This window comes from Thunnus albacares, chromosome 3, assembly GCF_914725855.1.
Source record: "Thunnus albacares chromosome 3, fThuAlb1.1, whole genome shotgun sequence".
NCBI classification, from domain to species: domain Eukaryota; kingdom Metazoa; phylum Chordata; class Actinopteri; order Scombriformes; family Scombridae; genus Thunnus; species Thunnus albacares.
This window is the reverse complement of record NC_058108.1, coordinates 31016437-31043926: the sequence shown is the minus strand read 5'-3', so window position 1 is coordinate 31043926 and position 27490 is coordinate 31016437. Positions and strand designations below refer to the sequence as shown.

The window sequence follows — 27490 nt, the reverse complement described above, 5'->3', positions numbered from 1 at the left end:
GATAATCTACATAATTTTGCTGTGAAAAAAAATAAAAGTATCCCACGTGACGAGTTGATACACGTGTTGCCTTAAAGTGCTGTCGGAAATTACCTAAATTTAGAACAAGATTGATGAATCTGGTAATTTTGTCTAGAAAACACCACCAGAATTGGAGACACGTTTAGAACAGTGCATAAAGTACAGCTGATCAGCAAAGATTGCGTCAACAATCCGTAAAATATAAACTATTTCTCAGTATTAATTCACGTGTCATATTTTTCAGTATTCACCTTAGTAATGATGAATTGTCAGAGCAGCTAGGGAAATATATCAATATCGTTTGAGAATTAAAAAAAATATATATATACATAGCTTTTATTATTTGACATTAAATGCAGTGACCGGTCGTGTTTGGAACGTCGAAGCTCAGAATTTGCACGTCGCGATGAGTCCTTAAACGCATCCAGCCCCGTCCAACATGGCGGCCCAGCCAAGGAATTTGATGCAGAGCGTAAGTCAAAACTCAACCTTTTAAGACCCTTTTCAACTTGTTGTGTTACGGTTTAAACATTCTTGTGGTGTGCTTATGATCTTATTTGTCCCTCTCGGTGGTCGTCATTCTTGTTTTTTGTTTCGTTTAGTGTTGTTCTGTGTCGCTTCGTGATGCTAGTGCTAGCTAAAATAGTTAATCTCTCTTAGAGGTTAGCCAGCTATCCTAAACGTAATGTCAAAATAATGCGATTTATTAGAGGCTAATCTCTAAAGACAGTTAATATAAGTAAAAGTACAGTGGAGGAGGTAACTGCGTGGCCGGTACCAACAATCTACTGCCCGGTTTGTCTGTCAGAAACCTTGTGTGAATTAGCAGAGAGTCACAATCGGTTAACTAACGTTAGATGCTTTGTAAACAAACATTATGACTTGGCTTTACTTTTTAAAATTGTCAGTTGGTTTGCAGTTTGTTTCGTTTATAGGATTTTAAAGAGACTTTATTTTTTTGTCGGTAGTGGTTTATGATATCTGTTCTCGTATAGTTATACTCATACTATTATTATGATTATTATATATTATCATAACTCTGGAACAATCTGTCTGAGGGTTTAAGGGACTCTAAATCTGTTGACACCTTTAAACACAAATACTTTTAAGACAAATCCTGTCGTTTTAATTTAATTTTATCCAGTATTATTCATCCTTGCTTTTATTGTGCTATGATTCTCTGGTTTTCAGTTAAGCACTTTGTTGTATTTTATGCATGGATTGTGCTTTTATAAATAAAGTTTATTATTGTTGTTGTTATTGACGCACATTAGTGTCATTTCGTATCAGACTAGTTGCAATGAACCTCTGAGGAGACGGTGTTGGTTTCTACTGTAGGCATGGGGAGATCATCTTAACATCACTATGGTTGTTTTATTAATTTTTAAGGACTTTCAGTCATTACATGCTGACACAGGTTATTACACAATAACCCATATGACTCAGTTTCTCTTGTGCTTCCTCTTCAGCCCAGTTGTGTCAGACTGTTACAGCAACAAACAGCAGTGGTAATGGTTAGACAAGGCTGGCTTAAAAGCATTATCACTACTATTTATATAGCACTTTCCTGTACAAGTAAACTCCATGTGCTTTACAATTAAATGCATACAGCAAGATGAACACATCCTGGAGAAATATCATCAATAACGTACCCGACATTTAAAAAAAAAAAAAAGATTAAGAAAGAATATAAAAAGACGACCAGCCCACCAAAGACAACAGAGAACCCCTAGAAAAATTATCAATCCTTTTTAGGTGGAAATGATGACATTTTGGCATTATTTGTATGCAGATAAATGCAGATTACCCAGAAGCGTGCCCAGAAGCCAATACAGCAAAATAAAAAGAAAATACAAACTAAGGGCAGAGTCTCTGCAGATAAATACACTGCTACACACTTCTAGTGGGTCATAAGTGATGATTGAGAGGGATTACTGTTTTTTAGGAAAATCCTGCATAGTATACCTTTAAACCTTAACAGTGTGGTTTTGTTTTCATATACTAGTTGACCTGCAACAGATAATCACTCAGAGTAAGGACCTTTTTGATATGTTTATATGTATTTTTTTTCCGCCCTTGACAGAATCAGAGCTGGACAGATGACCTGCCGCTGTGTAAGATGTGTGGGGTTGGCACAGCACCCAACTGTGTGTACGGCCCAGATGGTAAAGGCACCGAGAGCCACCCCAACGAGGACGGATACCTCAGGCTCAAGTAAGATAAACCGGGGACACTTTGTCCCCTCAATAAGAACAGAGGGTGAAGTAAAAAAAAAAAAAAAAGGGCAAAATACAAACAAAATGAAATCATGAAAAACAGCAAAGATATTGTCATTCTCGCTCGATCCCAACTTGACGCTTTTAGTGTTACTGTGTGTGTGAATAATATCTGTTACATCTCATCTGAAGCAGAAGCCTTATGTACATTTTGTTTTTTCTCCACCAATCAGAACCGAAAATGGCTGTTTTCTCTACGGGGTTTTTAACGGTTATGACGGCTGCAGAGTGACCAGCGTTGCCTCGCAGTGTTTGTCAGCTGAACTGCTACTAGGACAGCTCAACTCCAGTCACACAGACAACGACGTCCGCAGGATGCTCACGCAGGTTTGTGTCTGTTCACGATCACCGAACAAGCATGATGATGTGTTTTTATTTGTATTAAAAGTTAGAAAGAGAAATAGAAAAAAACAACCGATACAAAAGAGACTGATAGCCAGTATTTATTATTGTTAAACAGAAAGAAGATTGCAGAAGGGAATTACTTTAAAGAGTTACAAAAAACAAGCTAAAGCTGTTTCTGCTGCAGTCAGTTGAAATGATCACACCTCATAAAGAACGTAAGGTCTCACCACGCTCGCTGATCTGATACTATGTCTGTTTTCAGGCCTTGTAGCTCCAACAACACGGAGCCACGTTCTGTTTCCAATACGACAGATGATCTAAACCGATAAATTGGATCGTGAGGCTACTTTTTTTCCCACAATAACTCATAAACTACCAACTGTAATGAGCTGACAGCACAGGTCTCCCACCATCTGAGTCATATACACCTACTTTGTGAAACTAGTTAGCGTGCAAGCAGAGAGGTTGAAGCTAAAAGTAGGCTATAGATAGTTAACTGGTCTGAACATCCTACGTCTGCCACTCTAAATGTAATACAAATGCAACCTTGAGCAAACCTAAACATCCACAACTCCAGGATCATTATGTCTTGTACAAAAAAACAGCTGAAAGTGCTCACAATAAAAAATAATCATTCAGTGTTTCCCACAGATTGAATTTATTTGTGGTGGAATTCCATTCACAAGCTCATTTCTGAGGAAAGAAGGTAGTTTACTACAGTTTGAATGTTGTCAAGTATTGTTTGTATGTGTGTATCTTATCTTGCTCTGTGCTGTAGACCTCAGTCGTTGTCCGAGAGCTATTAAAAAACACATCAGTGAGTCACACCGTTGCAGCGGGTGACACGTCCCTTCACCACAAAGACCGCGGTCACGTTCATCTGTTTAGAAACCGCTCCGGAGACTAATAATAGCGAGCACATTTTCAGTCTCAGGGTGAGAAGTTCCATGCGAGGCAGAGGCCACCGCACGTACGCACAGGAACACGTCAGCTCGTCGTGCTACATATCACAACCTCTTTGACTTTGCACCGCATTGTACGTTTCTATATGTAGCACAACGAGCTATTTTTTTTGGACGACGACGGAGGAATAAGATATGTCAGAATGTAGAAAATTGCCAGCCATATCGTCCAATAAAGACCTAATATCGCCCCATACTATACATAGTGTAGCTCCGTTTACAGGAAGTATCAACTGTTGTGTTGTAAGTCTGTAGTTATTAACTCTCAATAAGCAGCACTCCCATTCACACATATTTCTACAGTGTTCAGAGCCTCGGCATCGATCGTGAAACTGTGGAATAACTGCCAACATCGTGTCATCCAGATACACGTTCTTGTCGTTGCAGGCCTTCGATGTGGTGGAGAAGAGCTACTTCGCGACAATAGGCGACGCTCTGGCTATGAAAGCTGAGCTGTCCAACTTCGACTCACCATCACAAATTGAGGTATATACGCACACACGCGCACACACACACACGCACATATACTGCAAAGCATATTGGCAGATTAAGATGAAAATTGAGGAAGAGAAATTCTCTCTTTTGGTTTCCATAGCAACCAGACATTTGGGCATTAGAGTGAGCTAATGCTCAGACATCGGAGAATGAGCTTGTTATGTCCTAATTGGTCTCATCAGCCTGTTTCATTAGATAAGCCGCTCTCAGTTTTCCCTTCTCTGGATTCAGCTCTCCTTGCTTTCTGCCCCCCCCCACCTCCTCCCACCTCCCTATTATATCCAGTTCTGATATTATGTCTTTAAAGATGATGTCAGTCACTTTTTGTTGCTGTAAGATGTTTTATTAAAGAACATTTAGTCTGTCTGTTGTCACACTTGTGTCTTGTTTCCCTATCTGACTGTGTCATGCTTACTATCTCTCTGTGTTCGTGTTTCTTACTCATCTCTTATCCTTTTTCATCTCACCTCCTTGCCTGGTTTTTCTCCCCCCCCCCCCCCTCACCACTCCTCCCTCTCCTCTTCCATTTGTCTTTCATCTCGCCTCAATGCTTCTTTATTACTCACCTCCTCTTTTAATCATTTGTCTCATTCCCTCTCTTCTCCTCCATCTTCTTCCTCTTCAATCATCCCACTGCTTCTCTTTTCTTTCTCTTCCTCCCCCTTCTCCTTCTTTGCCTCCCTTTTTCCTCCCACTCACTACATTTTTCGTTACTTATCTTCCTCACTACTCCCCCCACCCTCCCCCCCTTCCTCCTCTCTGTCATCCTCGTCTCCCCGCCCGGCTGGTCAGAATATGTCGTTCCACCATCTTTCTTCTCAGAATCAGAATCAGAATCCTCAGGAGCGTCTGGAGCGTCTGAAGCAGCTGGAGCAGGAGGTGTCAGGAGGAGCTACGGCCGTGGTGGCACTGATCCTCAACAACAAGCTGTATATCGCCAATGTCGGTACGGACACACACACACACACATTTCCACAGGCTACAGTCGTCTTCAGACCCCCAAATCCTGCCATTTATATCTTAAAACGTAACACTACTACAGATCCGTTATAAGCAACCGCGACAGAAACACTGAGCCTTAGTTTTTACCTTTTTTTTTTTCATTTTCATCTTTGTAGTATTGCTGGACAATAATAACTGACACCAACCAATAGCAGACAACCACCTCAGGATCTGCTCTACACCAGTAGATGTCAGGCTTCACATAGATTTGGCTTTTGAGTTCAGTCACTCTTTGAAAATCCAAAAATCAGAGACCACTTTCAGTATTGAAATGCAGTCCGTGTCATCTCAACCACACCTAGAAGTCGGCTCAGCGGGACGAGATGTGTGAAGTGTAAAATGTATCTAATTTCTTACTTCTTTACCGTTGAGAAACTACTGTATTTTTATTCCACTGCATTTTGCAACAATCTCAAATGTCCTGCTGTAGAGATTTCCTTGTGTGTCTAGTACTGCAAACAAAAAAAAAACAAACAGAAACAGGCAGACAGACCAGACCGATGTAGCTTTCTTAATTATTTAATCGCAGCTATTTACTAAAACAGATAAAAGTAGACGTAGAAGCACTCAGCAGGCATTTAAGTGAAGGACACGCTCGCATAACTCTAGGCCAGACGCTTCAGAGCAAGAAATGTAATTCTAACTGGCACCGAAAAGATCTTACAATTCCAACCCTTAGATTTTTATCTCCTGATAGTTGCAGATATCTCGAAACTAGTGCATGACGTTATTTGGCTCTCGAAACAGAAACGGCTGCCAAACACACATTTAAAGCCAGGAATAACCAATTTACAACACCCTCCATCACTGCTCATTTTGCCTCTCTACAGAGAGGAAACAGACACTATTTTTAGCAACCGTTTAAGTTAATGCTGGATGCTCGGAATCGGCTTCATGGGGGGGGCTGGATTCGAGGTCGGGCAGGTATGCCTCTTGGATTTTTTTAATTTTCTGATGCAATCGAGTATCACTTTTTTAAAAAAATCTGATTTGTCGCTTTGATTCCATAACTGTCTGTTTGGTATTAAAGATCTACAGTTATAGTTAGCGGTCATGTAAAATTACATGATACAGAGCCACTAAAGGACAAGGTCAAAAGCATCTGCACAACATATTTTTAGAGGTAGTTTGGTTTTGTTAGAAAGGACAAGATTTTTTTGTAGCAATTTAAAAACAACTTTTAAACACACAATTTATGCAGAGTTAAAAGTTTCTAAATTCCTTGACTGGCCACGTTACAGCCAATAAGGAGCAGCACAAAAGCTCAAGCTACAGTATCTAACAATAGGTGTAACAAAATACTCATCTTAATATATTTTTGTCTTGTGTTCTCACTTACACACACATAGAAACACATTTTCACTCACAGGTAGGGTTTCACTGTCTTTCTAATATAATAATCCAGATTATTTTGCTAGATATGACCTGATTGTCTGATTTTCTGAGGTTCTGCTAAACCAAAATCAGTAGGTCTCACGTTAGCTTCCTTCACACATAGTTCCTGATTTTCACTATTCACACATGCAGCTACATTCAGGAACATTTCCTTGTTGCGCCTTGTGTGTGTAGTGAGTGTGGTTAAGAGAAAAAGATAGCAAGTGTGTGACGGTGGCTGCCGAACCGGAGCAGAGAGTATGAGGTTAGCGGTTTAACGTTAGCTGTACGCAGGCGTACCGGCATTTTTCCCTGAAATTGGCGATCCCTGCTCCCATTCACACACGACCCTGTGCAGGAAATGTTCCTGAACATTTCAGGGATAGACTGCATGTGTGAAAGGCGGCTCTAAAAACATGAACCGCCCCGATGACAAACACCTGCTTTACATACTGCGCCGAGTTCCCACAAGTTCTGTTTTTCTGTGGCCTTTAGACAGATGTTGGAATCATACTGACTCTCTTTACTCAAAACATACCTAGAATGTCGGTCGTTGCTTTTGAATCCCTGCTGTCAAATCAGACTCCTGCAGACAACAGCTGCAGAGGCAGTAGCATCATAGCTTGTTCCGAGTGTCTGGGTGTGTGTGTGTGTAAATATCAATATGTGTGTGTGTGTGTGTGTGTACAGATCCCCCTCCTGACACCTTTAACCACAGAACCGAAGAGGATCGTCTGTCATTAATATTTTACTATACGAACCTGCAGGCCATTTCAGATCCTAATCTGAGGAAATTTAAATGAGACTGCGGGAGACAGACGTTCTCACACACACACACACACACGCACACACACACACACACACACACACACACACCACCCCTGAGTCATTCCTTAGAAGTATTCCTCTTTAAGAATCCTCAAAGTCGATCACAAAGCACCAGCTGCTGTATACCAGGTTTGTTTCATGTAACTGAACTCTGTGCGTCTTCTTACACGCGGTTGATCTGAACAGTAAACATGTGTATGAATGTTTTTGTAGAGTTCATTCAACAATAAATCAGTTTTTTTATATATTTCTGTGTTTTTTGCTTACATATGACTGTAGATTCTGTGGAAGGTAAAGAGCCCCTCACCCTCACCCTTGGATTTCATTTTCTTTTGTCCTCAAGGACGTGGCAGAGAGCAGAACATTGGGGAGGGGGGTGAAGGAGGGGAGTAGCAATTAGTAGCGGGTAGAAAGAGAGCAGGTTCTCCCCACCGTCCCGTTCCGTGAGGGTCAAGAGTTCAAAGTTGACAGAACATGAATCCCAGCGAGCTTTAAACATAAGAGTAAGTGCGCTCTAAAAAAGCACTTCCAGCTGTGTGTTGATGTGAAATATATTTGACAGTGAAGGTCGTATGACCCATAATTTGATATACTGGGAGTGTGTGTGTGTGTGGGGGGGGGAGATTCAAGGGTATATGAACATACTATTTGCAGATCCGTAGCAATAACAACTTTATTTTTGCTCATATATGAACATGATTATTCTAACCGAGCTCATCAAGTCGGTAAAGAGAGCGGTTGAATCAGTTTAAGATGCTACAAAATCATTGTCCTGTCAGCATTAACGTTCAGGGTTGCAGAGCGGCTAAAGCACTGGGCTCCAGAGAGAGGACAGAGAGACACACGGGGGCCCCTCTCTGAGATTTCAGTATGTGTCTGAAAGGGACGGCCTGCTGCACACACTGTCCCAGGCATTACCAGAACTTAAAATTGGAAGGTCGGTGTTATGAGGCTCATGCTCAGTGGCCCAAAAATGTTCAAATAAAAGTCAATTAATCATTCATTTATCCCTGGCCAGCTTATGTGTCAGCCAGTGGCTTCACGGCAGTGATTAATATTTAGCCTTTTTAAAAGCACTAAAGTATCTTAAAGTGATTCATCGGTGGAGGTCCGGTTTTGGGTCTGTGAGTCACCTCGGCGAGCGACGTCAGTGCATCACTGTCACTGCATCATCAATGTGTGGAAAATGTCTGATGGATATAAATATGTGTCAAAGAAGAAGAAGAAGAAGTCAAGTATTGAGAACAGTTTTCAATGTAATGTGTTTCAGTTCATCACCACAACGATATATAACCTTAACTTACTTCATATCACTGCTGCTGTTGTTGTAGTCATTGATTCTTTTTATCCGTTGTGTAAAACTGATAAACATCGTAATATCAGTGCATTAGTCCGTGTTTCTGTGTTGTAAATGCTCGTATGTTCGTCTGGTATTCCAGGTACCAACCGGGCCCTGCTGTGTAAGTCTAGCAGCGACGGCCAGAACCAGGTTCTCCAGATCGGCCGACCACACAGCACCGACAACGAGGACGAGCTGCAGAGACTGGCTGCACTGGGTGAGATGAACAGATAGACCGACACCTAGAAAGATGACAAACTGACAAGCAGATACATAAACATTTTTTGTTTTTAGTGTAGTTTCAGTTAGAGCAACAATTAGTTGATTGACAGAAAATTAATCACCAACTATTTTGACAATCAACGAAATTGACTAATCTTTTATTTTGAAAAAAACATGCTGAGATTCTCTGGTTTTCTGGTTTCTTTAGTCCTGTAGGATAGTAAACAGAATATCTTTGTGTTGTGGACTGTTGGTCAGGACAAAACAAGACATTTTAAGTTGCATTTTCAGCTTTTGGAAACGGTTATCAACATTTTTCACCATTTTCTGACATTTTCTGACTACACGATTCATTATTCATCTATAAAATAATCAATAATGAAAATAATCGTTAGTTGCAGCCCCAGTTTCAAGTTTATTTTTCATGACTATTGACCGTATCTCTACTTTATTTTTGACATTGATTTCACTTTCACCAAAACTAACTTTTTTATTTAAAGCTCAGTTTGGGGAGATTTAGCATTTAGAATTTTTCGTAGCATTCGCCAATACACATTGACACAAGTATTTCACATAAGCAGGTAGACGTCCCCATTTCAGCAAATATACTGTACATGTGTAACAGTACTGCGCCTCCTCTTGCACCTCACAGATGATTAAAACAGAATATTCTCTTTCTATTTGATTCCCAGAAAAAAACATCAGCACAGTCGATTTTCAGTTTTTAACATTAATAATCAAACAAATAAACAAACAAATGTATCCTGGTTGCATCGGTGTTGAGTATCATATTAGAAAAGTAGCATCAGCACATTCAGACACACATTTCCTCATATTACATTTGTTACATTTCATACAGGACATACAGGCCGACACAGACACAGCCATTAGTGACATAGAAGCACACTGGGAGCCGTATATCCACGGTGGACGGCCGAGCTAATGGTCCAGTAATGAGGGTCGTGTATGTAGCAGGAAATACATATATTGTGATTAGCTTTTTGCAAAAAGAAGCGTTGGGTGCAGTCTGGCACCTGTAATGAATATAATGGTAAATTAGCTGCATTGTTCCCCAGCGTTTCACATCACATCATTAGACGAGGAGGAGGCAGAGCTCTCTCCGTCTCTCTCTTCTCTCTCTCTCTCTCTCTCACTCACTCTCTGCCAGTTGGGAGTCACATAATTATTCTGTTGTTCAGGCTCTTCTCTGAATGATTTAAATGAAACGGCAGTCATTTCATTAACCCAGCTGAAGGTGACCTCTCCCCTCATATTTTCATCCGCCCCCAAATACACGTCCTCCCCCCGAACCCCCACCTCCCGCTTCGACTTATTGCTCTACGCTCTTCTTCCCCATACAGAATCTCTCGCTCCCCCCTCCTCTTCCCGTCATCATATACTCATCCTCAAAGTCATCTCCCCTATTTGTCCTCACTTTCTGCCCCTCCCTGTCCCTAATGTTCTTCTCTTCTCCTATTTTTATTTTCTTTATATTCTCTTCACAGGATTGGATTCAGCTCGTATAAGGCAGGCGGGGCAGATCGGCGGCCAGAGCAGCACCAGGAGGCTCGGAGACCACAGGGTTAAAAACAACTACAATGAAATCGACTTGCTAAGGTGAAATGCAGAGTACAGAAACCAAGTATATCCAGCTCGCCTACTCTTCTTGTCGTAGACCGTGTCCACACTGAGCCAGCTAAATTCGTAAATGTATCTTTTTGTCTCTGTTTTGACCCTCCGTCCAGACTAAACAAGCATTTTTCTCCCTTGAAAATGGAGCTTTGTAGAGACGTTAGCAGTAGCTATTTCATTGTTTTTCATTGGTATTTCATTGCAAGACAAACAGTGTTGTTTACTGTCTACTTTTGATAGCTTGTTTAGAGTTAAACATAACTATCTACCACCTTTTTCCTCTCTGAAATTGTAATACGCTCGCAAGAAATGAAATGCCGCCACTAAACGTGGACGTTTTTGCTGGAAAACGGCGTTCAGCTTGCTTAATGTAGACGTAGCTGTATTGTATTGCCTGGTTCTCCTTGTCTGGCATGAAACAATCATTCAGAGGTAGCAAGACAAAAGACAGTGAACATTCAGCAATAATAAATAACATAATGAAATGCATATGTACCATGTTTCTTCAGATATCCAATTATGTATTTTTTGATAAATCAATAAGCTCAAATAATGTCAGGTTGTTTTTGAATCAGTACATCTATCAAAAATGAGATAAAGATCCCCCCACACATGTTATAAGACATATAAAAATACTCTGCTTTGAATAATAATTTAAATTTAACACATAAGACGTCTCCTACTTCACTAAAAATCTATTCTAAGTGCTTCAAGTTTCCTCATCACACTGAAGTATATTCTGTACTTGAAAGTAAAAACAGCCTTCTAGTGTCAATTTTTAAAGAAATGTGCTTCACTGGGAACTGTGGCATCTAATGAAACATTGTAAAGTAAAACACAGTTAAAAAGAATTGCGTTAATTGTTCCTTTAATTCCTCTAATTCCTCCACGTTTCTCTGCGGGTCCTCGTCCTGCTTTATTCATGAAGCCACGCCTACTTTGAAAGATCCAATCGAATGTTAAGGATTTGATTTAAATCCCTCTCATAACTAAACCCCGCCTACATATTAAGTGTCACTGGGATATCCGTCATATTATTGAAGTTAAAGATACTCTGATTTCTTTGACTTTAAAGGAGATTTATTGTGGTTTTCTGTTATTTATATACTGTTATGATGTCGGATATCTATGTTAAACATGGTCCAAATTCCAAAACTTGAGGATAACGTATGTAGAAATGCTCCCTGCAAGTCAAAAACCAGGGCTTCAACCTGCTCCGAACACTTCACGCCCGTAAACAACCATCCATCCTGTAGCCTCGGTTGCTAAGGTTGTTGCTAAGGTTTTTCCACGTGTTATTTGCGTTGTTCAATTGCATATTTCAGATCGGATTCTGTCTCAAACATGTACTGATGTATCTGAGAAGTTGACATTTTGAGTAAAGAACAAGAAAAACAAGTGAAATCCTACTACTGTAGCTTGTTTCACGGTTTGTTTACGTAGCCTCCCGAGCGGCCGGATGTCGGCTGTGACGTAGCTTCTGGCGGCTAATCAGTCAGAACGGAGCGGGCTCACTGGGAGACGAGAGCTAAAATAGCCTGAACTGAGAGCCAGTATAAGATAAATAAGATTCTTTTTGAACTGTGAATCTTGCAAAGCTTCTTAAGTGGAGTCACAGAATAAAAGTAGGTCTCCCTTTTTAAAGTAGAATCCCATTTTTTTTTAACTTAGTATAACTATCTCAGCAATACCTGGACAGTGCAGGCTCTGTCTCCATATTTTGCTCTTTATTATCAGATCTGACTCTGTTCCAGCCCTCTCTTTGACCACAGCTAAGCCTCTTGAAATTCCATAATCCGTGAGCCCCCCTCCCTCCCTCTCTCACACTTCTCATTTCCTGTTCCTGTCTGCAGTCCAGGTCAAGCTAATCAGGCTCAAATATCTAAGATTCATTCCAATTACGATCCTCAATAAAGCACACACTAGAATCTTTATAGAATTTCCTCTTTATTGCCATCAAAGAGAGTGCAGGGAATTTAATATGGACATAGTATATAGGCAATTCTTTGGATATGTGAGATTATCTAAAGGTTTATGTTAAGGTCAAGCGCACTTATGTCTCCCCTTTTGTCTCAGTTTCTCTTTCTAAACGGTCTCTCCTCTAATCTTGACCTTTTACTCTGTCCTTTTTATGTAAATTTCTCTCTCCTCCTCCTTCTTCTGTCTCTGCCTTTGTTTCTCTGTACTTCTGTTCAACTCCGCTCCCTGTTCACGTATCTATCGTCTCCCGTCCTCCTCCCAACATCAGCGCGGCCAAGTCGAAGCCGGTCATCGCAGAGCCAGAGATTCATGGCAGCCTGTCTTTGGACAGCGTGACAGGCTTCTTGTTGCTGATGTCGGAAGGTCTCATCAATGCACTCGAGTCCGCCCACGGCCCCGAACAGGCCAATCAGGTTAGTAGATTCATCCTGACGATTTCTTCACACTTTTTCTCTTCTGTCCTTCGGATTCATGTATTGTGTCTTTTCTTCTTTTGCAAACACCTGGTTCATCTCTTGACTCTACATGCTTCTATGTCATGTTTTCTCACAGTTTTTTTATTTCTTTCCCCTCCTTACAGTTTATAACCTGTGTCTTGGAGCATTTTTATTTGAGTTGGCTCTTTTCCTTTCTCTCGCTCGTTTTCCCTTCCTACCTTTTGACTGACTTCTCTTCCTCCTCTCCTCTCCTCCTCCTCCTTTCCTCTCCCTTTTTCTCCAGGCCTCGCCCCTGCTTATCTTCCTCAGTTCTTCTACTCTAACAATCAGTCTCTCTTTCTCTCACTCCTCTCCTCTCCTCTCCTGTCCATCATAGGAAATTGTTGCCATGGTAGCAGCAGAGCTGGCCCAGCAGACCAGCCTGGAGGCAGTGGCTCAGTCGGTAGTGGAGCGCGTCAAACGGCTGCACCACGACGTCTACGTGTCCGGCCGTCAAAGGGCGACCTACTGTTCTCGGCACGAGGACATGACCCTGCTCATCCGCACGCTCAACTACCCGCTGGCCGACGGAGCGCTCACGCCCACGCAGGGTAGGAAAGGGGATTCGGGGGTTTGTTGGGTGTTTCATGGAAAAACTGCTGAGGGAACAGACCTCCGCACTGGCCACACCAAGGCTAACGTTCCTCATAGAAAACCTTTGGAATGATAGAAGGAAGAGGAAAATGTTTTAAAGGATAAGACTGGCGTTTTTCTTGTTGTCAACAAATCCCATAGAAAGACCAAAACTAATAATGAATTGATCCTAACAAGTGTTATCTGATATATCTTTTATCTATAACACCAAATATGTATTAATCTGCAGCTGAAAATAGTCTGCAGCGAATGCACCAATTACTCCTGTTATTGTAATGTTCATTAAAAACTACAATTCCCAGCTGTTTTAGGAAATTACTGAGCCTTTTTTAAATATGAAAGTATAAACTGTATTTGTGAGATTTACATGTTCAATAGGACTGAATTAGAAAGTCAGAAACTATTGAGAAACAGAAATAAAATATTGCCAGTTTTATTCATTACGAATTATAGAGAACTTTGTAAATTTTAACACTTCATATATTTTGACAAATAGAAACTTTTTAGTTTGTTTGAATTTCAAATTATTTTTGTTTAGTTTTTAGTATCTTATTTAATTTCAAACCTTTTTATGTTTGTAGCATTATTGCTCTTTTTATTATCTTTTATTATGAAGCACTTTGTGATGTCTTATTTTGAAAGTTACCACAGTATATACATAAACAAACTTACTTGCGTATCTCCTATTGAAATTGAAAAATTCCAAATCAGGTTGGATTTTAATTGCGTTGTACTTTTAAAGGACCAGTGTGCAAGATTTAGGGGGATCTATTGGTAGAACTGGAATATAATATTAATGAGTATGTTTTAATTAGTGTATAATCGCCTGAGAATAAGAATCGTCGTGTTTTCATTACCTTAGAATGAGCCCTTTATAGCTACATAGAGAGCAGATCCTCTTCCACGGAGATCGTCATGTTGGACCGCCATGTTTCTACAGTAGCCCAGAAAGGACAAACCAAACACCGGGAGGGTTTTTCGCAAGTTTTTCGGCTACCGTAGCGTCTCCCACATGGGGAGGGGTAGTTGGTCGCAATCTACAACTTCACCGCTAGATGTCACTAAATCCTACACACGTGGTCCTTTAAGGGTTACTCTGATCAGATTTGGATTGAGCGTAGTCCTGGACTGAAAACAACAGCGGAGAGCTACACTTCAAAAAAAACAAAAAAAAAAACAAACAAAAAATAATAACAACTCATAATACTAGGTTTATCCTCGCTGAGCAGCCAGCCCAGGGAAAGAGAAATCAAAGATTTTTGAGAGGCGTAGCTAAGAATACCACACAGAGCCAAAATAACATATAATAAAAGTCAAAGCAGAAAAAAAAAAATCCAATTTATTTGAGGTTCCCAGGGTGCCCACTTATGCTGAAGCTGCACAACACTTTCATAGTGTTTTTTTTTTCTTTCTAGATAATACCACTTGTGAAAAGTACAAAAGAAAAACAAGATTGGTCTACTTCAGACTTTTTCATTTAAAACAACTCAACAGCAGCCTTTTGCCTTTTTCGCTCGCTGAACTTTTTGTTCTTTTATTTATTTATTTATTTATTGTTTTGTTTTCTCTTCCCTCAGGTGGTCGTATCTACCCGGTGTCAGTTCCCTACTCTAACAGCCAGAGCACCAGTAAAACCAGCGTCACCCTCTCACTGGTCATGCCCTCCCAAAGCACACTCACCAACGGAACAAACACCGCCTCCACCCTGGAGGAAGGGACCCCCACACCAGGGTAAGGCTTGATTTTTTTTCACTCGTGTGTCTCTTCCTACTGCTATGTTCGGTCTGGGTAAGCTTCATTTTTTTTCCTGCTGTGAATACTCGGAATGAGCTTTAGTTTTATTTTTTGCTTTTTTGTCCCACTGCTGCTGTGTTTTTGTTGGATAAACTTCATTTTCACTCCCTCTTCCCACTTCCTGCTGTGAACGTTCTGGATAAGCTTTTCTCTTCCACGTCCCACTGCTGTTGTATTATCGAGTGAGCTTCACTCCCGACTCCCCACCGCCGAGTTTATTTTGGATGTATTTTAGATAAGCACTATTTTCAACTCCCTCGTCCTTCCCTTTCTATATTTACTTTGGGTAAGCCGGATTTTCACTCCCCTGTGTCCCTCCGCTGCTATGCTTATTAATGTGTAAGCATGGTTTCCACTTCCCCATCGCTCCTCCACTCCGTGTCCTGTGTATCTTGCCGCGGTGCCCTTCACAGACTAGAGAGGGAACGCTGATCAAGTGCAGCTGGAAAAGCAATTTAATACTGAACTTTTCATCAACATTAGTATATGCATTGACATATAATTAAATCAGTAATGCTCTTAGGGGTCATTTTTTATTGTGATTTCAGTGCTGTGCAGTGACAAATTACACAGGAATATGTTAATGTTTTCACTGAAATGCCTGAGAGATGCAATTTGCTTCAAAATTCATTCCACTTTATCTTTAAAATAATAACTCTGTGAAACCTGAGCGCACAGACATCAGAACCTGCACTTCACAATCCTGACTGTTACTCCGCTATGAAGGATAAGAATCAGTAAATCAACTTAGAAATCATAGAAAAAAGACGTATTTTTATAACTTGAGATTTTGGTTTGGAAGACAAGATGCCATAAAGACAATAGCAACAAAATAAACATACTCAAGACAGCATGAGCCATGCATAGCAATAGCAAACAGCAAAACATTAGTACAGTAATACAGCAACAGTATCCATCCACATGCTAGAAAGACAAGATGACACACAATCAAGCAATACTGATACATATTAAAATCAGTAAAACAATAAGAGTGATAAAATAAATAAATAACAAATAAATCTGTATTTTATTCATTTAACACTGTCAATACATTTTTTACATTACTAAGGCTCAGAAAGTCCCATCAGCATGGTTCTTATATACCAGGAACCCTGACGATCTCCTCTTTACACCCATATATGTATATTTACAACATTTAAATTGATATTTTTAGTTGTTGTTTTTTTTTTTACTTCACAAAAAGTCTCCTAGAGCATGTATAGCAGTACCCACTTGCAAAATGATGGCATTTCTGAATAGCCTAACTTGTTACTTCTAGAAGTAACATAAAATATAGAGCTGCAATGATTAGTTGATTAATCAATTAGTCGATCGAAAGAAAATCAGTCTATTTTTTAAGCAAAAATGCCACAAATTCTCTGCTTCCAGCCTCTCAAATATGAGGATTAGCTATTTTTCTGTATTTTATATAACACTTAATTGAATATCTTTTGGTTTGGACTGGTTATTCAGACAAAACAAGCAAAGCGAATAAATCACTGCGGCTTCCGAGAAACTGCAAGTGTCATTTTTCACAATTTTTTTTTTATCATTTCACTGACAAAATGATTAATTGAAAGAAAATAATCAGCGGATTAATCGATTATGAACATAATCATTCGTTGCAGCCCTAATTAAGAAAGAGTCTCTCACTGAATGAGAATGAAACGAGTTGAAAACAACACGTACACTTCACCAATTTTCACCAGGATCGTCTCATTTCTCTGCAAACAAAACCTTATTCCATTACAATCATCATAAACATTCTACAACGAAGGGTTTGAAGATAAATATATGAAATAGCTAAAAAAAAAAATCAATTCATAGTATTTTTCACTTGCAGGGAATGAACTGCAGTGAAATTGGGTATGAAGGTTAATTAGAGTTAGTTCAGTTCTTTCTTTTTTTTATGTGGTAGTGGGGACTAACAGGTCGATCACACGTACAAAAGCAAAGTGCAATCAGGAATAATTGATAGTCATAATCACAGTAACCCATACCCTAAAGGCGTCAGTGTTTACAAGACAAACATCTTCTTTCATACCTCATTCATGTCAAACAAAGCCTTTCCCTTTCTTTATCAGCATCATCAGCTCCTCGAATTTGTCTGTAGTCAATCCTAGCTGGAGCTACCTGTAGTGTAATATAATTAAACATGTAGCACTCTGTGTACAACTATGCATTTTGAATGTGCCTGCAGCTTTGGGGTTGCTGCATATGCTGCACTTCTCTTTTGTTGCTCTTTACTCGGACGTTCACACGGAACGCTTCTCTATCTTCTCTTCTTTTATTACCTGCACTTCCGCTCTGTTCCTGTCTGTCACTCACTGTTTGACTCACGGTCTATATTTCTCTTCCTCATGGGCCCCGGCTTTCCAATATCCGTCCTTCGTCCTACACTCTGTCCTTGCCTTCTCCTTTTTTTCCACTCCTTTAGCACGTTTCACCCCGCTACCTGCCAAACTTCCGTCGACATCCTGCAGCCCATAATTGAACTCCCTCTTTCCCCCCTCCTCCCCCTTTCCCCTCTTCCCCCTCTCCCCCTTCTCCCTCTCTCTACCTCCCTCTTCTCTCTTTCTACCACCCCTCCTCCTCCCCGTCCTCTCCCTTTCTCCACCTCTCTCTTTTGTCTCTCCTCCCACAACATGGACCCCTTCCTCTCCTCTGACAACCCTTCTTCTTCCTCCTATGTTCCCACCCTCATACCTGTCTCCTCCTCCTCCTCCTCTTCTTCAACCCTCCCTGACCAACCCCCTTTCTCCTCCTCCTTTTACTCCTCCACTCTCCCCAGCAGTCAGAGCCCTACAGCAACCCTCCAGTCCACCAACACCCAGACGCAGAGCTCCAGCTCCAGCTCAGGAGACGGAAGCCTGTTCCGCCAGCGGGGAAGCCAGGCGGCGCAGCCTGATGAGACGGGCAGGGTCCCACCCTACGTGGACTTCAGTCAGTTTTACCGTCTGTGGGGGACTGACCACAGTGACGGCCAGAGCACCCAGGGAGGGCTGGGACCCCAGTGAAGGGGACGAGGAAGGTGCCTGCTGCCAGTCGGAACAGGATGGACCAGGTTTTCTGGTGGCAATGAGGCACATGGATTGTGAAGGGACAAAGATTTAACGGGCAGTTTGGATGAATGAAAGAACTGTTAATGTACCATAGCTAAAAAAAAGTAGGTGACCTAAAGGTGCATGGGTACGCATCAAGGAAGGACTGGGGTTTTCAAGGTCTTGCTATCAAAGAGCCGGTGATGCAATTGGGCTGAAGAATAATCCCTTACAGAGATACAAAGTAGTGTCACCACTACACACCATGACGTTTCCTCTTCTGTAATAGAGGCTGGTCTACTATATGATTGTGAATATATATGTAATCCAGATTGTAGCCACTTTTGCCAGATGTAAAAACATGTATCTGCACATAGGATTCTCACAGACCCTGAGAGTCTGTGGAGTCGAGAGAGAATGCATAAGGCCTTAAAAGTTTTTTGAATACGAATGGATGGGCTTGTAAGTACTTTTTTATTTGTAATGAAATTATATCACCCAAAGTAATCAATAGGCTCTGGCTCCTCTTGATCCTAACATACCTGATCACAATTGACTATGCTATAGATACTGTGCTTTAAAATGAATGATGTCACTATAATTTCCTTAGTTCACAAATTCATGAATCATGGGAGCTGCGATCACACAATTAGAACCATGAACCAAGGGGACATGGTCGAACCGTTTGCCCCATGCTTCATTGTTCAAAACATTTTTTGTTTTTATTTCTACAAGCAAGATCTTCAAGTGTAATTCCTGAAGATTTGGTTAATGCAGCAGCACCTTTGGTGACTGATATGGACATCAGATGTGTTTTCCTTACACATGACATAACCCAGACTTTCATCAGTGTTAAGGACAGTCGGGGGGCAGCAAAGCACCCTGTAGTCTGCAGAGGCTACAGCCAAACTAGCAGCTAATGCTAGCATGGCAACAATTAAGTTTACACAAAATTATAAATGTCAACCTGCTGGCGGTAGGATTCATCGTCTGGGAACCATGACTGTCTCTACAAAATTTTGGGCCAATCCAGCATGTAGGTGTTGAGGTGTTTCACTTGATAAGTTAAAGATTTTACCAGCTGGTGGCACCAGAGGAAGTCAGAGGATCATCAAAGTCTGTAAGATATATCGTCTGGGGACCATAAATGTCTGCACAAAATTTGATGGAAAGCTTTCCAAATGTTGATGAGATATTTCAATCTGGACTAAAGCGGTGGTCCGACCGACAGACCAACATTACCTTCCGTAGATAGAAAGATAAATACAGCATGGTTAAACTCTTATTTAGAAAATAATTGAGCATTATGATAATTCTGAGGAAATGAGAGCAGCTCATCTCTCTTTCTTAAATATATGTCAACTTCACTTTGTTAGCCACAAGCAGCCACCAGCTCACCTCTTTGACATTCAACATGCATAAATTCCTTTGAGTGAATGCATCAATTTTCTTCAGCTGGAAACAGCAGACTCACCAACACTTACAGAATACAAATACACTGAATGGCTACTGCAATAAAAAAAAATATATCCCATCATCAAATATGGTATTTTAAATAATAATCTGAAGGATTAATACTTGAAAAGTATTTGAAGAGACCTTGGGAATTTAATTTGATGCTTGAGTATGCCTGAGACCATGGGAATTTAATTTGATGCTTGAGTTGAGTAAAAAGTTAATCTTCCAAAAACAAAGTCTGCTCATGCTGTCGATGTATTTTTTAAAAAAAATATGCAGTATCAGAGCTCCAGTCTCATGAAATATGAAACTTCAAGTTAAAGACCTCAGGTTTACCATAACAGCGATGTTGACTCTTTGGCTATGAAGCGTGGTCTGCTCGTTCAACATGACGAGGAAGAGGACCTCTCGGACACCTCAGCACCATGGCATTGATGGATGGGGAGCGTGGAGACTTGAGCGGCAGCAGACTGTTCTTGCGCAGTGAAGTAAAAAAAATGTAATCGCCTATCATGTGATGGGTGAGGGGGGGCTGGGTTCTACAGGAGGAGCCCAGTGATTGTTGGAGCAAATGGAGCCATCCATCAATTTCAAACAGTCATCACTCTTTGATTTTTCTATCCCGTAACCCTGCCTGGATTTTTAGAATCACCGTAGCAGTAACCAAGTTAGTACTCAGTAGCAAACATGAAACTCTAAACAAAAAAAAACAGGTAACCTCATCTCTGGTTAATTGTGCTTCCTACCAGATCACTGTCATATTTACCTCAGCATGGCCCATCCCAGTTTACACACAGTGACCTCCACCACAACCTACCTGTCCTATGTAATATAAATCAAGCTGGTGTCTACGCAGTATATCAAAGAAGAAGTTCTAGGACAAAAAAAACTTAGTGCGAATCAGCTTGATTCTGCATCTTCCATGTCCTCCTCAGATGATTTGCAGTTTGCATTATTGAACATTACATCACTCTCTAGTAAGAGTTTTTATATTAGTGTTTTTATTTGTCAATATGGTCTATACTTTCTATTTCTTGCTGAATGTTGGCTTTCGTCCACCCGCCTCAGCAACTCTTATAGAGGTTTCTCCCCCAGACTATAGCTTCTTATTTTCTGCTAGACAAGTCAAGAAAGGGGGATGGAATAGCAATCATCTTTTCTTACTTGTTCACCTGCACTGAATGCACCTTTGGAGATCTCTCATCCTTTGAATATTTAGCCATGGTTATTAGAACTCAACAACATATTCTTGCATTAACCGTTAATAGACCCCCAAAGCGCAATCTGATCTTTCTGTCTGAGTTTTCTGAATCATTGTCAATCGCTCTTGTCAAATACATGCATAGAGAAATTCAACTGGGTGATTTCAACTTGCATGTAAACGACTGTTCAGAATCTAGAGCAGTGAAATTTATGGACTTTGTCACCAGTCCAACATGTGAAGAATGCCACTCACAACCGTGGAAATACACTGGACCTAGTTTTTACAAAGGGTATTGATGTTGATGTTTCATCTATTTCACAGGTTCCAGTTTCATCATTATTTTTCAGCGTTTCTCTATGTACTCCAAGAGTTCAGAGCCTGATATGTATACTTATATAGACACCACTGCTAGATCTATACTAGCTGAGTGTTTACCTGTTATACTCGACTCCTGTAGTGCAAATTCTGTTTCCCTTAATAATCTCACAGACAATCTGATTAGTGCCTTGCTCAAAACGCTCGACTCTTACAACCAGAAAATACACTTGGATGAAATCAGTGCCATGGTTTTCAGATGACACTCAAACAGATTGGTAGAAAGCTTGGGCTCAGGTGGCGTATGACAAAACAAGAGATTTTTCACCTTACCTGGGAAGTATAAACATTCATTTCCAGTGCTAGGACAGCACATTTCTCTCAATTGGAACAGTAATAAAAAAATAATCTATGGTTTCTGTTTGATACTGTTGCTAAACTCATACAGAATACATCTGCCTATAGCACTTCATTCAATGCTTTTCTGAAATTGTTCACAAATAAGATTGACTCAATTAGAGATAAAGTCACTGGACCACACTCCCCTCAGAATGATGGCTATAAACTTTGATGGATGCAGACACTGTGACTTGGACCAACTGCAGTCTTTCACAGTTTGAAATAATTTCCCCCGAGGCCTTTACTTTGGTAAATGCTTCCAAACCTACAACCTGCATATTAGAACCTATACTGTCAAATTTTTCAATAAGTCACTTTCCATGAACTCTGTGCCCTCTGCCTTTAAAACTGCCATTATTAAACTGCTACTGAGCAACCTTAACATTAATCTGTGAATTCTGAACAATTATTAGACCAATTTCCAATCTTCCTGTTATGTCGAAATTACTTGAGAGGGCTGTTTCTGACTTCCAGGCAGTAATCGTATCCAACAACAATCTTTCTGAGAAATTTCAATCTGGCTCTCGGTCCCGTCATTCTACTGAAACTGTCTTGACCAGAGTAGTCAATGATCTACTAATTACTGTTGATTCTCACTTAACATCATTGTTCTGTTTCTGTTTCTTGACTTGAGTACAGCTTTCGACACCATGGACCATAGCGTACTTCTAAGCTGCTTGGAGAAGTTCGGTGTACTCCAGGGATCAGTCCTTGGCCCTATGCTTTTTTATATTGACATGCTTCCCTTTGGTGACATAATTTGCAAATGTGGTCTTTATTTTCACTGCTACCCTGACGATACATAGCTTTATGTACCTGTAAAGCCAAATGACCCTTCCCAACTCCTAAATTTAGAGGAATATCTATCAGAAAATTTAAAAGAAATGGATGGATATGAACTTCTTGTTGTTAAATACTGATAAAACAGAGTTTTTAGTTGTTAGACCAGCCAAATATGGGCATTTATATGAGAATTTGAGTGTTAACATTGATGGCTGTGTTATTTCTGAAAGCTTGACCATCAAAACCTCTGAGTGATTTTTGATTCTTGTCTGACATTCCAGTCTCATATCAAGGCTATTACCAAGACAGCATTCATCTTATTAATATAGCTAAAATCCAGTTGTGTCATGCTGAAACTGTAATCCATGCAATTGTATCTTTCAGAGTTGATTATTGTAATGTCCTTTTCTCTGGTCTTCCTAGTTGAGCTACTAGAAGTCCTCAGTTTGTTCAGAATACTGCAGGTAGAATCCTGACAAAAACTAGAAAAAGTGACCATATAACACCCATTCTGTCCTCTCTTCACTGGTTACCTGTGCAAGCTAGAGCTGATTTTTAAGGTTCTTCTTTTTAACATATAAGGCTTTGCATGGACTTGCACCACCTTATCTATCAGAGCTCAGTATACCATGTACACCAGCACGCCCTGTTTGCTCTCTCAATGCTGCTCTCCTGGTCGTTCCTTCAGTTAGCAAAAAATGAATTGGCTTCAAAGCATTTTCCTACCATGCCCCTTATCTCTGGAATGGTCTTCCATTACATGTTGAAGAAGCACATACAGCTGAAATCTTTAAATCACGACTGAAAACCTACTTTTATTCACTTAATTACAACCTACCCTAGAACTTAGTTGAGTCCATCACCTTTTAACATCCTTTTAACATTGAAGTTTTTAATGTGGCTGTTTTATTTTGATTTTATTATTTCATTTGCTTGCTGAATGTTTTGCCCTATGTATTCTTTTATTTGTAAAGTGTATTGGGACCATGCTGCATGGTGATTCTGCACTTTAAATAAAACCAATTGACTGATTTATCTTAAACTTTTGGATATCAGTTTTTGATATTCATTGTATTTCAGGATACAGGATAATGGCATTTTGTGATGGAACTTTTCAATTTAGTAGTTTCCCTTCACAAGCCTCATACTGATAATGTTTTCCTGTTTTCCAGAATTACTTTCAGGCAGGAAGAGATGAGAAAAAAGCATTTCACACACTACCAATGACAGATGTATTCAGGTAACTGTAAACTGTAAGAGGTGACGTCTGAAATGACATCAAATATAGCTGGAAAAATCTCACCTACACTTGGAAATATCTCACCGTGATATTGCATTGTCTGCTTTTGGCTAGTGTATGCATCTGTGGGAATAAAAATATGTTTGATTAAAACTTTTTTTAAGACCCTTATTACCACCAGAACTTCTTCCATTGGAAGTCAGGAGTTAATCTCATTCCCCTAAATTAACTTGACACTGTTATGATACCCTAATTGGCTTAATCAGGGAAGTGATTAGAAACACACAAAAAGGTAATAAACGGGAGATTAGTAAATTCACATTAAACCCTCAAATCACAAGTTGGAGCTTTAGTGTTACAGAGTGTTGTTTAGTATCAAAGTAGACACATGGCATGTTACTAATTGCTCATTTTAGGGGTAATTGGTGTTTTCTCTCCACTCAGGCCTCAGCACAATTTTCCAAAAGTGTGTTTAATTAACTTGATTGTTCCTTGTAGGAAATGAAGGGATGTTAAAAGTGCAAGGTGAATGATGGGAGGTTAAGCTGAGCTGCTACATAGACACAGTAAAATGTAACCCATCTGGCTTTAATGGAAATAATATATCTAGCATTCTGTGTTTTCCTTGTGTGACTTTTGTTTGATTTTCATGCTGTATGATTTTAATCTGCTGCACGCTACCAGATATAGTGCCTTGCAAAAGTGAAATGTATTCTGAAAAACCATAGCGTAGAACAAGTTGTGATGGATGGTTTCAGGGTGAGCTCAATGTAAGCGAGGTGGGCTTGGGTGATGACAAACCCCGGGCTGTGTTCCAGACACTTTTTCTTTTTTACTTCAAGAACAGAACTTTTGTCTAAAACAGCCAAGCGTTATGCAAAGTTACACTTAAAAGGGATATGTTCACATTGTTTTCACGCCTTAAAACAATCCTCATGTTCCCATCTGTATATTAAAATACTTTTAGTATGCTGTAATTGTTCCTTCTTTCCATAAAGGCACAAAGAAATCCATTCTTAAAGCATTTTTTATGTAAGTGATGAGGGACAAAATCCAAAGTCCCCCAACTGAAATTAAATAGCCTTTTTTTTCATTTTTGTTCTACTACAGAATACATATCAGTTCTGTAAATCGCTCGTCCTGTGTTCTTTAAGAAAAAATCTGAAACCAGAAGGGAGAATGTATATTTTAAACTCTTTAATTTCATGATTGTGCCCCCTAGTTTTGCATTATTTCAATTAAATACTGTTTCACCATCTGCTTACATAAACTAGAGTCCTCATTTCAATACAGCAACCTGCACGTTAGCTTGTTGAATGAGCCGCCATACAAACATTCATCAGTGTGATGCTAACACCAGCAAACAAGGTAGCTAATTAGCTGCTTAGCTGTAGCGTATTGCAGCATGTAAACACACCTGCAAATGCCATTTCGGACTGTTAGATACTGGTTTGGCTGTTGGCCTTCAGAGTCCCTGTTAGCGACACATTGTCTGTCCGTGATTTGTAGCTACAGCAGTTTGTTTACTTTGTTTCAGTTCTGTATGTAACACCAGTAGCCTGCTAGCAAACGTCAATCAAGTAAGTCGCCTACATGCCCCTCCAGCCGGCTGAGAAAAATATCTTTCATTGACCTTTTTCTTCATTCTAATAACATAAAACTATTAACAGTACATTTAAAAAAACATGTTGACATTACTTTTGCAAAGAGGGATGATTAAATGTGATTTCAGGTAGATTTAAAGTTCAAGCAAAGTTCAGGAAAAGTTAGCTTCAGCAGTCAAGTGGGCACGCTGCAAAATTTGTCTTTTTTTACTTCAAAAGTTCCTTTTTGTGCTTGTTGTCTGCCGAAGCACAAAGAGGGAATTTTGTACTAAGAAGACAAATCTTCCTGCCTTTTCCAGTTTTACTGCTCGAAAGTTTAGTCCCCTGAAACATGCGCTTGACAGTCAGACTTGCAGCACAGATGGGAGGACTAAAACACTTGAAATTCGGTTACACTTATTTTCATCACCCGCAAACATCAAATCTTGAGAGAGCCTCACATGAACATGGTTTAACACGCTAAGAGAAAAAGGATTCCTCCACAGTTTGTCCCTCAAATAAAGCTTTGATGGGGCTGCTGTGCCTTTGAACATGACTTTTAATCCAATAGGAGTCCTCTGTCAAACATAATTCCTCTCACAAAGTAACCTATAAATTGAGCCCCCACTTGCTGCCACTCATTTTGATGTGTGTTTCAACCAGTCCATCAGATGGCAATGTGGAGCCAGATTTCCAGAACTGTCACTGACCATACTGACAAGAGATCCAACCTGTAACCTGAAGCTTACGGTCTCATTCATGATCACGCCAAAAACACCCAGGCGATATTAAACGTTGTGCAAGACATCAAATGCAGTTCTGATCCTGCTCTTTTTGCAGATTCAGCAGACATAAAAATGTAAAAAAGGGAACAAGACAGGCAGTTGATGTCACTCTCAGTCACTCTCATTACACTCTGCCCTGTTTTTTTTTTTTAATATTATCCATTGGGGAGGAGTTAAAAATGTTTCCAGCAACAGAATGGACCTGCCACTGTGGGTGTTTTTAGGGTGCAAACACAACCAATTGCTATGTTTGTGCAAGCCACACACACCTTCTTTTCACCTTTAATGGCAGAGCTCATTAGTGTCACCTGGAAGCAGGAGTTCAACCAGGAACACAAGAGAGAGACAGAGACTTACCTGGAACTGAACTGTTAACTCTGGCTGTAAGACTGCATATTGTGCTGCAAAGGAAAACAAGAGAATTTGAGAGGTAAATACACAAGACTTGATTAATTATGCTCACAAACTGAAATAACTGTACGGAAGATGAAGAGAGCTCTGTGTGTGTGTGTGTGTGTGTGTGTGTGTGTGTGTGTGTGTGTGTGTCTAAGTAAGTAAGTAAACAGATGCAGGCGTGTCAGCATGTCTTCCACTATTCTGGTTGTCAGGGAGAAAAGCTATGATCTTTATTTTGTCAAGTGTCTGTAAATTCCAGCTGTGAGTGTAATGAAGTCTGTCACTTTGTCTCTGGGAGTAGCACCACTGCTGAAGTTAAAGTTTTTTTTTTTACATACAGCTTGCATGATAGGAACTGTCATGGTATTTGTGAGTTGGTTTAAAGGCAGTGATGGACAGAAAAAAACATGTCTGAAAGCTGGGAAATGCGTTCTTATTTTTGTTGTCTTTTGGTTCATACATTTGTTTGCTAGCAACATTGGCTCCTGACAAGTACTCTGAGAAAGGCTTGAGAACAAAATTCACTGACATCTTACAGTTACAGCTTGCAAAAAACAGGAAGTTATAAATACATGTCAGCTATAATATTTAACTCTTCAATACACCACAGAAACTTGTATAAATCATAGGATTCCCAAAAGAATGTCTTTAAACTTATTGTTGCATTTTATACAGGGAATAATTCGACATCCGACCACATGGCGACCGCACAAACTGTGATTGGTCAGCTGGTTGTGTTTGCTCCTTAGTCTCTGATACCAGTAGACATTGTTCAGAGTGAATACACCGTGAGATGTGGAATGGAAAAAAGATGCACATGAGCTGAGACATCTCCTGGACACACTCTCTCTGCTCACCACGACACCCGCTCTCTGTCACAGTGAACGAAACAAATGGTGACTACACAAAATAGTCTCCTGTTCATTAAAGGGGATGTTTCATGTAC

At 40.1% G+C, this 27490-nt stretch overlaps 1 protein-coding gene across 3 annotated transcripts; it reads left to right on the top strand.

Moving 5' to 3' along the window:
- The first annotated feature begins 397 nt into the window (after window positions 1-397).
- Window positions 398-18888, top strand: tab1 (TGF-beta activated kinase 1/MAP3K7 binding protein 1). 3 transcript variants are annotated; one of them, XM_044339452.1, is made up of 11 exons: window positions 398-493; window positions 2105-2235; window positions 2471-2624; window positions 3992-4090; window positions 4934-5045; window positions 8743-8859; window positions 10370-10481; window positions 12745-12889; window positions 13290-13503; window positions 15124-15277; window positions 18132-18888. In XM_044339452.1, exons 1-11 carry the CDS (start codon window positions 461-463, stop codon window positions 18355-18357), a joined length of 1497 nt encoding a protein of 498 aa, XP_044195387.1. In that variant the 5' UTR covers window positions 398-460; the 3' UTR covers window positions 18358-18888. The 3 variants fall into 3 exon arrangements, with proteins under 3 accessions (XP_044195387.1, XP_044195376.1, XP_044195365.1); XM_044339441.1 differs by having other exon boundaries at window positions 4892-5045; window positions 18135-18888; XM_044339430.1 differs by having other exon boundaries at window positions 4892-5045.
- The last annotated feature ends 8602 nt before the right edge of the window (window positions 18889-27490 follow it).

What these genes read in the sequence shown, in the direction of transcription:
- tab1 (XM_044339430.1), top strand. Translation starts at nt 461, where the DNA reads ATGGCGGCCCAGCCAAGGAATTTGATGCAGAGC. An exon ending in ACTCACCATCACAAATTGAG is followed by an intron (nt 4,091 to 4,891) that starts GTATATACGCAC and finishes CCGGCTGGTCAG; the next exon opens with AATATGTCGTTCCACCATCT. An exon ending in GCCCCGAACAGGCCAATCAG is followed by an intron (nt 12,890 to 13,289) that starts GTTAGTAGATTC and finishes TGTCCATCATAG; the next exon opens with GAAATTGTTGCCATGGTAGC.